Below are 13,048 nucleotides of genomic sequence, written 5' to 3' on the forward strand. Positions count from 1 at the left end.
ATTTGTAAATAAATCAGAAATCAATGATTATTTTGTATGGGTTGAAATGGAAAGATTAAAGACCATGTTCACGCGAATTCTTTGGTATAAATTTTTATTTGTGAAAGTTATCCATTTTGGAGGCAGAAGAGATTCAATTTTTAACCTAAATAATGTTTGACATCATTCTCGTGGATTTGAAGATTCCAACATTTCAAAATCCTTGGAAAACTTTATTCTAGTCATGTTTTATGCCCTAACGTCGCCATATTTTTAAAAAATGTATTTATTTTCAAGGATCGGACACTTAAAAAAAAATAATATTGAAAGGACGAGAATTTCGAGGTGGTTCGGACGAGAAAATGAGGAGAATGTGGTTCGGACTAGAGATTGATGTGGTTGGCCTTCCTCCCCTCAGGAGGCAGAATACAAAAAAAGCACAATTTTTCGTTTTCGGGTCTTTTAAAATATTGTCATAATTATTATTTAAAACATTCATTTCAGATTTTTCAAACAGATTTCAGTAAATATAAACATTATTAGAAATAAACAGATTTTTGAAAATAAAAAAATTTTGCAAGAAAACCGTAAAAAAAATGTGTTATGTGTAAATTTGTTTTCATCCCCTCCATATAGAAGACAGAAAACAGATATATAGCTTCCTATTAACAATTTTATTTACAGTTCCCCAATAATATTGATCAGGCGTTCTTTTCAATAGAAAATAATGGAAGACTAATTTCCGATATGGAAGAATGCCCAAAGTTCGATTTAAAATATATATTTTGTTCAAGTCCAAAAAACATGTTTGAATACAGGTTACATTTAGGATGTCTTTATAACTTAATACTTTCAATATGATTTAATGTGGATTATGTGCACTGCAACATCATTAAATGCAACAACGAAAAAGGTTTTGATATTCCTTTTTTTAGATGTGTCCTAAAATAAGATATACATTAAACAAGGTTTTCACTAAAGTTTACTAAAATAATCTTTTATTATACCGATCACATTGCATGTTCAATACGGTAGTTTATGTTATATGTATTTATGTATAATTTGAATATTGCACAATATAAGATTTGGCAAAGAAGGAATTTCGTAAAATATTTACATTTTGTACAACATGTACATTTTTCTCGATATAAACATCTTTCTTGATATCGTTTTTAATGTCTTATTCTTTTTACGTTCTAAGCATTATTCGGTAGTAGGGTATTCATTAAAAGCAGGAATTATTTAAACTAGGTAGTAATGGTTAGTGTAACCTGTGTAAGTAAATTGTTAGTGTAAAACCAAGGAGAATTGAATAGAAGGAGGGGGCGATAAGGTTTCCATACACTTTGCTGTGACGTTTTTGGACTGCCGAAGAACTAGTTTTTGCGTAACAACAATAATAAAGATTGTAAACAATAACACAAATGATAAACAAACATCTGGCATTTCTGGCGTTAGATGAAGATTCATCTTATACTAACTCATGTTTGTTTACATTAGATCGGCTGCCTTTGTTATTGTTGTTACGCAAAAACTAGTTCTTCGGCAGTCCAAAAACGTCACAGCACAGTGTACGGAAACCCTATCGCCCCCTCCTTCTATTCTATTCTCCTTGGGTAAAATCAAAAGCTAAGGCGTTGCGACACTTTACAGTCGAGGCTGTTTAAAAACTGATTAAATAACTTGTATAATTGTCTAAATATCAGTGCCTGCGCGACCAAGATCAAATTGAATCAGCTCTCTGATTTTAATCTATCTGGGGGTCATGAGAAGAGTAGTTGAACCAACCATAGCTAAATTAACTGACTGTTTTTTGTCCATAAATTCTGATATCCTTTAATCTTCAGGTTAAAGAGTACGAAGACAAGGTGGATGGATTGGAGAAGGAAGTTCTAGTTCATAAACAAGAAATTGATCAGCTTAAACTTACAATATCCTCAATGGCAGGGTAAATACTAGATATTTAATAATGCCATAATTTTTTAATATTATATATTCATCTCTTCAATTTAATCATTATATCTTTGCAACATGACGGCAAATCTTAGATATTTCTACTATTGGTCTACACTGCTAATTGCCAAAGATTAAAATAGCTTAAGTTGTAGCATTCTGGTTGTATAAAGATATATGTATAAGTAAATCAAAAATTGAGTCGTTAATTATTTTCTTTCAGTGAATTTAAGATTTTTTGGCAAGAAACGGGTTTAAGATTAAGTTTATTAATTTATAAACTTCACACTTTTTAAAGAGAGGATTAGTTTTGAAGTTGTTTATTTATTTTAATTTATTTTAGAAAAAAGAATGTCATGGAATTTACAAGTTTTTGATTACAAGTATTTGACTATTCCTTTTTATGACTGTGCGACTATATCAACTAAATAATACGAAAGAAAACAATGTGTGAATAAAGGAATTGAGTCTTTACCACAAACTTTAATTTTCCAATATATGTCGTAGACCTTAGAAATTTCAAGCTATGACTCAAATATTCTAAGTTTGAAATATCAAAGGTATACACCATCAGGTTTATAAGATGTAGGGATTAGAAAATTTGAGGTTGTGGCAAAGACTCAATTCCTTTGCAAATGGTTGGGTCGAAACTATTTGATATGTGTAGATTTGAGTCTGAGGTGAAAGCAATAAGGTTAAAGATGGATTCTATATCAGGTAAAGAAGAAGAAAATTTTTAATTTAGAAATAATTTTTTTTTTCGTAATTGGTGACATAAAATTCTTCTGATCTTGTCCCAGCTAGCCTTAACCCTGCATCGTCTTTGCAATTTCAAACAATTTGTCCTGGCACCTAAGACTAAAATTTATCGGTATCAACATTCTTTTAATACACTGCACCCTTCCCTTTCGAACCCTGAACTGCGTCGCTAAACTTCCTACTGCCGCGGTTCAAATTTGAACCACCTGATTAAAAGTTGAAATTTAAGAAACGATTTTAATCAGTAGTTTTAATTTGATCCGATGGTGGGGAGATCAGCCAGGTTTAGACCTGGCTCAAATTCTTTAAATTCTATTTATGAGTTGTTCAGGAGTTTACGACGACCTTAATGAAAAGATGCATGATGTAGACAAGTCTATGTAAGTTAATATTATTTAATTGACATTTAAACAAAAATAAAATTGCTGTTTTTTATTTTATTTTTGTAGAAAGAACAATTTGTTGTTCTATGGGTTGAATCCAGATTACACACCAGAACTTCCCTCTTCTCTTCTTCCTAGGTTTATTCGATTCATTTTTAAAATCTTGAAATTATTAGTGCCGTGAATGATTTACAACGGTATACAAATTCTCAGAATTCTTGATTTCTCTTGCATTTTTAAAAGGAGCGACCGGCAAGGTATGGTAGTTGAACTGAGAATTTAGTTTTGTGGAGAAGTTTTCAGGATTCATTTGAGACATATAAAACGTTTTACCGATGTATAATTAACGAGTTTGAGAGCAAAGTCGACGTTCAAAATCATCCATTTGGGTGAAATTATGTTCTGAGAATCAATTTTTTTTTAATTATTAAATAGTGACGACAAAAAATGTAAAAAACAATTCTAAAGTAAACTAATTAGATTATTAAGAACATATCTCTCAATTGAAATTTTCTCAATAAATCGATGTTAGAATCAATTATTTATTTTTCATCATTATATTGAATTTCTTATTCTTTATGAATTTGTTCGCCTATTTCTTCAAATCTTCAAAATGTCGTTTTTTCAACAAAAAATACAAGAAACCTACAGAAATAGTTTGTGAACAGCGAGACATTACAAAATCAATAACTGAATAAGATTACTTATTTTCGATGCTAATTACAATTATTTTTTTGCTCAACCTGTTCCTAAATAATCTAAATTGTTTACTGTAGAATTTTCACTGCTTTTTTTGTAGTCGTTATTAAATAAATTTTTTAATTCCTAAATAATTTCTACACAATACTACATTCTCAGTTTACTACCATACATTGCCGGTCATTCCCTTTATAGCTTTAAAAAGGAACAATAAAATTTTAAGTAAATACATTAACTTAATCTTTAGATTATTGTTTCTAAGTTTTATACTAATAAATTCTTTAAAAATGGAAACTTTAATTTTACCAAATATTTGAATTTAGAACCTATATTTTGACTCTATTGACTGTTTTCCTTATGTCGCCAATTGCTATCTTGTTCCCTATTCTGAAAAAATCCTTAATATTTTTATTATTTCAGGATTCAAGACCTGTTCAGGTTTAACCTCAGTATTTCTAGAGATATTCCCCTTGCTAAAGTAAATACATTGTAAAACAATAGGAAATCTTTAAAAGTTTAAGTTAAAACAAAAAGTTCAGTATAGTGTTAAAATTAAAAAACATAAGTATATTGTATATTGTGATGATAATTATTTTTAACTTTAAAAATATTAGATTTTTAAAAATAATGCTATAATATTTATATTATTTGTAACCACAAAAAAATCAAACCTGCAGGGAACACTTATTCCCCCCCTGAATTATCCATTATATCCCTGCATTCTAACCACAGCAAAGTACACCCTGGAAAGTATAAAGTAATTTTATATCTATATTCGTCAATAATTACATACATTTAGTATAATAGAAAAAAGTTACGTGATTGGCACTTTCAGAACTGCTTAATGGAAAAAGTACTTCCCCCCCCTGACGTAATCCCCCCTCCCCCTCAGAACTTAAAGCATTCTCATTTTTTCCTATGGGAAAGAATCAAAAAAACGGTTTGAAAAGTGAATCAATAGTTTAGTTGATATATAAAAATTGATTACTCTCTGGTGATCAAATCTACCAAAAATAAAAATTGTACTTTACGTCGATCAATTAATAATTCAAATCTTTATCAACATTTCTGTCAATAGGAGAGTATAAACATTGTTTAATAAAGTATTCTTAGTGTTCCATTGTTTTTGAATGATTGAACCAATCCATCCTTTCTTTGAAACAAAAAAGTTGAATACTTTTTTTTATAACTTCAATTCAATGTTTTCAATTAAATTATGTATAGAGTATCAAAATTCAAAATCAATTTTAATATTAGTTATTGATGAAATCAAATTTTCTAAAACTCTTATTATAAATTTTGTATTTATTATTTTTTTGTACCTTTTATCAGGTTACGAGGCTAAGTACAGGACCAGAAATCAGAGGTTGCAGACCTATTCTAGTATCTTTCCTTCATTTCAAGGTATTTATATCCTTGTATCCTTGTATCCTTGTATCCTTGTATCCTTGTAACTTGTATCCTTGTATCCTTTTATCCTTTTATCCTTTTATCCTTGTATCCTTGTAAAATCTAATATTTTGTAGGACCGAGAAGAGATTTTGAGCAAGGAGTGTTGTTAATATTTACATATTTTACTACATTAGCCTTGAAACTTTTTCCAACTTCAAAATGTTTTTTAGACCAATTTTACCATATCTTTTAATTACAAGGCACCATTTGAAGTAAGAAGATATATGTTTGAACTCTGTTTGGTTTTGTTTACATTTTAATCAACATATTCAGTTAATCTTTTCGCTTTTTATTTATATTTATTTATTACTTTTATTAACTTTTTATTGTCTTTTTGTTTTCTATTTATTAACTTTTGATTTGCTATTTGGTTACATTTTGTTACCTATATCTAAAAGTTTACTATTTTGTTTACATATTGTTTCTATACTATTTTGTTTACTATTTTGTTTACATATTGTTTCTATATATGTTTACTATTTTGTTTACTATTTTGTTTACATATTGTTTCTATATATGTTTACTATTTTGTTTACTATTTTGTTTACATATTGTTTCTATATATGTTTACTATTTTGTTTACTATTTTGTTTACTATTTTGTTTACACATTGTTAACTAACAAAGCTTGAAACCAGTCCAAACTGTTGAAATCTACCAATGTTTATGTTTCGGAAGACCTCTCAAGAAAAACAAGAGAACACAGGAACCCAAGTTTTTAAAAATATTTAATACAAATTTTGTCTTTTTACATAGAGTTTAAAATTTTGAAATTAGAACTAGTATAATTAGAACTAGAACTAGAACTAGAACTAGAACTAGAATTAGAACTAGAACTAGAACTAGAACTAGAAATAGAAATCGAACTATAAAAATAATTAGAAAATCTCTGCATGAAAAAACTATTTTTCCATTGTTAAATCAAGACTAAAAACCGGTTATTTACAGGCAAGAGCTGCAGAAATACATGAGAAAGGAGCCAAAAATGAATGAGTGTTTAACCCTTGTAATTTTAATTCATGCCCTCCGGTGGTGAGAGTGGTAGAATTAATAAAGGGACTGTAAAGGAAAAATGAAAGAGTATTTTTGGTATAACTTTGACACAGTTTTATGTCAATTCCACGAGACAGGAACATCAGATAGATGTCTTATATGTCTCAATCAACTCCTTAGATTGTCAGGTTTCACCCTATACCCCCTTTAATTTTTCCTTTACAGTCCCTTTAATACATCATTTTTTTTGTTCGATATGAAGGGTTTAAATCCCGAAGACATAAATATCTGTCTTTTTGTGAATTTTTTTCTCCAATTTTCAGAATATATAACAGTTTTTTGTACCGTTTATGCATATGAATCATACTCTAACAGACGTTACTGTGTAATGTCAGGTATAATGCTAATTTTTAACAAAGACGATCCCGAAGTCTGAACCCGATTCCCAATTTTTTTAAAACACAATGTTTCAAATTTAAACCTAATTTTACTGATTACAAAGAAGTGGTTTAACATATTCTTCAAATAGATCAACTACTGCTCACTAGGCTTCAGACTAAAGTAATATCATATTTAACGTTCAAAAACGTGCATACAAAAGTAACTGAAGGAAAATAATACTAATTCTTTGGAAATGATTACTTGTGAATATCTGGTTTGATTGACGTCATTTTTGAGAGAGAAGAGCTCAGTTAAATTGGTAAACGATATTTATGCTCTAGCCAATCCAAATTTAATCAATATCAAAATAATCATATAAATACCATGGCCCTTGGCTATAGATTTAAATAAACCTTATACTAGGATGAAAACTTCTAAAGGATTTCTCACAATCAGTTAATTATAAAAATCCTGAAAATATATTTAACACTATTTCCCTCCAAAATACTAGCGTAACATTTTCTAAAAAGTGTCAAGGGCAATTCTATTTTTTTTTGTCATTTTTGGTTATAAAGATAAAAATGAGGGCTCCAAACAAAAAATGTTCTATAAGATATGACAAGCTCTTTATCGACAATCAGGTATATAATTCTTTTTATCTTTCAACACAACGTTACAAAAGTATGCTCAAATGAGCAGGGGCATTTAACCTGTAGAAATTAAAGGACACACACTGTTTTACTCTTGAATCACACAAAGGAATTGAGTCTTTGCCACAAACTCTGATTTTATAATTCCTATATCTTTGGAACCCAATGTCGTAAATCTTTGATATTTCAAACTTATATTATTTGATCTAACAGAATTCATAGTTGGAAATATCAAAGGTCTACGACATTGGAATCCAAAGATATAGGATTAAGAAAAGCAGGGTTTGTGGCAAAGACTCAATTTCTTTAAAGATTTACCCCCGTTCCCCACCCTATAATAAATACTGCATAAACCTGTTACTGAACTCAAAAATCTCCACGAAAGACTTCAATCAAAGAAAGGAATTGAGTCTTTGCCAAAAACTATAAATTTCTAATCCCTATATTTCAAACTAAGATTACATAATCGAAGTTTGAAATGTCAAAGATTTGCGGACACCATCAGGTGGCAAAGATATTAGGATTAGAAAATGTTAAATATTCTAGAGGGGGAGGGAGGGAGAGGGGGGAATAAAACTTACTTTCAAAGTATTTTTTACATCAGGCGTATGTATACGATGAAGGTGAAGGGAGGGTGGTAAGGCATGTGCCTAATGTAGAAGGACCAAGGTCGGATTCAGGTAATATAAAGGAATTTCAACTTTGACATTAAACCTTGGCTTTTACCTGGATTTTGACCATTGCCACTACCTTGGTTTTTACCTTTAGCTTGGTTTTAGCATAGACTTTGTGCTTTACCATGGTCTTAACCAAGGCCTTGACATTTGCGTTTGCCTGGGCCGTAACCTTCACCTTGTACTTTACCTTTAATCTTAGTCTTAGCAGAGACCTTGTCCTTTACCTTGACAAAATATCTGGATTGTGCCTGCAATGTTTAAATAAAAGGTAACTTGATCTATTAAATATACAATATTTAAATTCTAGGTTTAGGACGGAGTGAGTCGGTTTTAGGAAGAAGAACCGGATTATCAAGATCAGAAAGTGTCCACTCAGTAAGTTTTTCATGTTTCTTCAAATATTTATTGTTATTTTGAGTATTGGAGGTAAAATAAATTAGTGTCTCAAGATTATTAAACTTTAAAGTTTCCCGTTTATTGTGCAGTTCTTTGCTGAGCACTAGATACAACTGGCTATATAGATCCTACTCAGTTGAAGTAGAGAAGGGCAATAAGGGTTAACATGAATATCTTTTCCTTTATTTATCATTAAAATATATTCACTTTTCTATAAAATTCTAATATATCTGATATTAAAATTGCGCTGTTTTAAAATTCTAACCGTTTTCCTAAGTATACAGAGTCCAATCTTAATTGTTTATTGAAACTATTCATGCACTACTTAAATATTATACTTGTCGATTCTTTAAAAATTGTGTTCGTTCTTTTCGATAAAGTTAGAAATGCCCAGGTCTGATCTGAAAGTAGTTCTCTGCTAAAATAATATTACTCTTTCATCTGCTAGTTCGTAACCTCGAACTTACTTATCCAAACTGATTTTTTTCATTCTTCATCTTTCCTCTCTTAAAGCTATATGATCCATCTCCTAGCTATTTGATTCCTCTTCTAGCTATTAGATCCCTCTCCTATCTGTTAGACACATATTCTAGCTATTAAATCCCTCTCCTGGCTATTAGATCTATATCCTAGCTATTAGATTCATATCTTAGCTATTAGATCCGTCTCCTTGCTATTAGATCCCTCTCCTAGCTATTAGATCAATATCCTAGCTATTAGATCCATTCTCCTAGCTATATAGATCAATCTCCTTGCTATTAGATCCCACTCCTAGCTATTATATCCCTCTCCTAGCTATTAGATTCATCTCCTAGCTATAAGATCCATCTCCTATCTATTAGATCCATCTCCTAGCTATTAGATCCATCTCCTAGCTATATAGATCCATCTCCTAGCTATTAGATCCCACTCCTAGCTGTTAGATCCATCTCCTAGCTATTAGATTCATCTCCTAGCTATAAGATCCATCTCCTAGCTATTAGATCCATCTCCTAATTTCTAGATCCCTCTCCTAGCTATTATATTCATCTCATAGCTATTAGATCTATCTGCTAGCTATTATATCCATCTCCTAGCTATTAGATCCATATCCTAGCTATTAGATCTATATCATAGCTTTTAGATCCATCTCCTAGCTATTAGATCCATCTCCTAGCTATAAGATCCATATCTTAGCTATTAGATCCCTCTCCTTGCTGTTTGACCCATATTCTAGCTATTAGATCCCTCTCCCGGCTATTAGATCCATATCCTAGCTATTAGATCCATTTCCTGGCTATTAGATTCATATCCTAGCTATTAGATCTCTCGCCTAGCTATTAGATCCCTCTCCTAGCTATTAGATCCATATCCTAGTTATTAGATCCCTCTCCTAGCTATTAAATCCATATCCTAGCTATTAGATTCATCTCTTAGGTATTAGATCCATCTCCTAGCTTTTTGATCCATATCCTAGCTATTAGATCCATCTCCTAGCTGTATAGATCAATCTCCTTGCTATTAGATCCATCTCCTAGCTATTAGATCCATCTCATTGCTATTAGATCCATAACCTAGCCATTTATAGATCCATCTTCTAAGTATTAGATCCCTAATCTAGATATTAGATACCTATTTCAGCTATTAGATCCATAACCCAGCTATTAGATTCATCTACTAGCTATCTCATTGATCTTTTAACTTTTTATTTGATCACTAAACTATAGCGAAAGTCCTGGTATTTAATCCTAACAAACACATTTAATTATGCTTTTCCTCTTAAACATTTTTGTTTTCATTATACTTTCCCCACAACCTGTATTCCGTGCCTTCCATCATTTACATTTATTGTAATAACCAGGCTACACAAAGTTATATCAGTAGTTTTATTAGCCTACTTATTAATAACGATCTAATTATGAAGTTGTCCAAACTTGTTTACATCAACACTTACTTATATTTGTATTAAGTAAATAATTAGAATATGCTGGGTGTCCCAATAAACATTCGAATTCAAAGCGGCTTATATATTGTTTTACATTCAGATAGTTTATATTGACACTAATATTATGTATCAAAAAAAGGTTGCATGAATAATAAGCTTTCCAAAGTTTTGTTTTATTGGGTAATTAGAGAATATCATCGGAACTGAGGTTTTGCCACAAACTCTGATTTTGTACCTCTTTAATGTATGCTACCAGATGTTGTAGACCTTTGATGTTTTAAACCATGAATTATTCTAGATGAAATAAACTCAGTTTGAAATATCAAAGGTTCACGCCATCTGGTTGCAAAGATATAGCTGGATTATACAATTTAAGTTTGTGGCAAAAACTCAATTCGTTTATTCAAGAAATCTGGACAATTTATTATTTCTCCCATTGTAAGAGCTACATTTTTGAAAGACTTTTTGGTATTTTGTTTTTAAAGTTTATTACTACATTAATGATATTTACAGAAAACTGTGAAGGGAATCAAACCCAATTAGAAGTCGTCTTTCATATTCCATTTTCATTTGGACACAATGAACCTAAACCAAACCTTTAGCCACCCTGAACCTACACTAAACATTTGGACACCCTGAACCTACACTAAACATTTGGACACCCTGAACCTACACTAAACATTTAGAGACCCTGAAACTACACTAAACATTTGGACACCAAGAACCTACACTAAACATTTGGACACCCTGAACCTACACTAAACATTTGGACACCCTGAACCTACACTAAACATTTGGACACCCTGAACCTACACTAAACATTTGGACGCCATGAACCTACGCTAAACATTTGGACAACAAGATCCTACACTAACATTTTTTTCGTCTTTCGATAAAAATGTTGACAGTTTATCGTTGAATGCACGCGACTGTCTGTTTCACCCTTAATTATGTATATACTTTGCTTGTAAATCAAATTTTTAGTTTTTTTTTCTTATTTCAGCTTCTTACAACTCCATTGTTTAGGTAAATGGGCATCCTGATACTGGGATAAAGAAGATTAATAATTTTGGATCCTCAGATGATGTTTCAGAGTCTATCAGACAAGTGAAGGTTGACATAAATTTGCTTTTAGTTCAATAAACCAACACTAGATGTAGTTGGCATTAATGTTGTTATTTGTAGACCCCTGAAATATCATCAATGCCGAACATATCAGAGGAAAAGAAAACAGGTATTAAGAACCTCAACAAACAACTAATTTTGATTAAATCTAATTCTAAATCTTTTTGTTTCTTAAAAATTATGAAAAAATTTGTTAGGGAATTTATGACAAAAATGCTTATAAAGTAAGTGAGAGGTATATATTCCAAATATTTGAATTATTTCCTTTTCAGGAAAATTCAGTTTAGACTAAAGTTAAATTCATTTTTGTTTAAAATTTTGCATACTTTTAATGACAATTTCCTTTCCTAAAGAACTGTTGGTCAGAAAAATGTCTTTTCAGTTTTACGAAAGAAAAAATGTTTAATATTTATGGAACAATTTTGCAAAATTGAGGTCAGAAAACCTTGGAAACTTGCTAAAAAAAATTGTCAAAAGTTTTCAACATTTTCGCAAATTTCAAGTTTCGCCAATTTTTATTTAATTGTTAAATTTTTGTGCCAATTTTGATTTTCAGGAGAAGAATTTGAACAACAGGAAGAAATATCAGCAGAGAAGGAAGGAAATGAAGATGAATAAAACAACTTAATAAATATATCTTATGATTCATCATTGTTTAGTAAAAATTCATGTCTAGAGAAATGTGTTTTGTTAAACTGTTGATTTTTGATCTAAAAATTTAAGATTTGCTAAAATGAAAAATCTGAGAATAGTTAAAAATTTACGTATTAGTAATAATTGAAATAAATAAGATTATTTGATAACATTTTTTTACAATTTGAATGATGGTACTAGACACAATCATTCAAAATTAAAAGGTCTCATGTAATTAAACTATAATTAATTATTAATTAATTAAGTCCATTCTTCCATCTGATATCCATCCTAACAGAGAATAGTTATTTAGTAAATAGTCATAAGTTAGTTGAGAAAAGTGATCTCAACAATCTATTAGCTGGTTCAATGATTCCTGCTCTCCACTCGTCTATCTACATTTTCAAGCTTCTTTTCTGATCTGGGTTTAAAGGTCTCATTTGGGGTCTCTTGGGAATAGTTCCTGGTTCCAGTTCCATTTTTAACTGTGATAGATCTGTTTTCCTGCAATTATTGTTATGTAACGCCAGAGCCGAAAAATTGTCTAAAACATTTTGATCACTTCTTCTTTCAACTATTCATCTCTGTTTAATATATTGCTTTTATCTATCTTGAAGCTTTCACGAATAAATGTCTTCTTACTTTCTTCTGTAGGATAATATGATTCAGTGATCAAATACCATTTTTAAATAACGTGGCTTCACCATCTTCTTTCGCTTCCGCGGTTTATTGCTTTCTCTTAACTTTCTTTAATCCAGGCCTCCTTAACGATTTATAAGCTGTGGATTTTTCCTAGTCTCTGTCATGTTCATACTTCTATCTCATCTCCGTGTGGTGTTCCACATAGGTAGCTTGTACCTCGCCTGACATGTAGAAGCATAGATTCCACAAAACCTTCTCCTTTCCAATTCCCTTGATATTTTTTCCCCTCTCCATATTCTCCTCTCTGTTACTTTCGGTATGTGATTAACACTACTAGTTTCTCTAATTATCTTTTTCTCCTTTTTATACATTCTCTTTCCTTTCTGAATAAATGGAAAGGGGG

The 13,048-nt window shown here is 30.6% G+C and overlaps 1 protein-coding gene across 1 annotated transcript; it reads left to right on the plus strand.

Annotated features, from left to right (window-relative positions):
* The first annotated feature begins 1,805 nt into the window (after positions 1-1,805).
* LOC111700521 (uncharacterized) lies at positions 1,806-12,128 on the plus strand. The gene is made up of 15 exons (XM_023471457.1): positions 1,806-1,927; positions 2,600-2,649; positions 3,023-3,071; positions 3,141-3,212; positions 4,194-4,251; positions 5,106-5,177; positions 5,300-5,323; positions 5,863-5,930; positions 6,173-6,200; positions 7,174-7,239; positions 7,853-7,928; positions 8,233-8,300; positions 11,272-11,358; positions 11,431-11,479; positions 11,927-12,128. The coding sequence occupies exons 1-15, from the start codon at positions 1,920-1,922 to the stop codon at positions 11,986-11,988; spliced, it is 837 nt and encodes a 278-aa protein (XP_023327225.1). The 5' UTR covers positions 1,806-1,919; the 3' UTR covers positions 11,989-12,128.
* The last annotated feature ends 920 nt before the right edge of the window (positions 12,129-13,048 follow it).

This window comes from Eurytemora carolleeae, unplaced genomic scaffold (genome assembly GCF_000591075.1).
Source record: "Eurytemora carolleeae unplaced genomic scaffold, Eaff_2.0 scaffold360, whole genome shotgun sequence".
NCBI lineage: Eukaryota > Metazoa > Arthropoda > Copepoda > Calanoida > Temoridae > Eurytemora > Eurytemora carolleeae.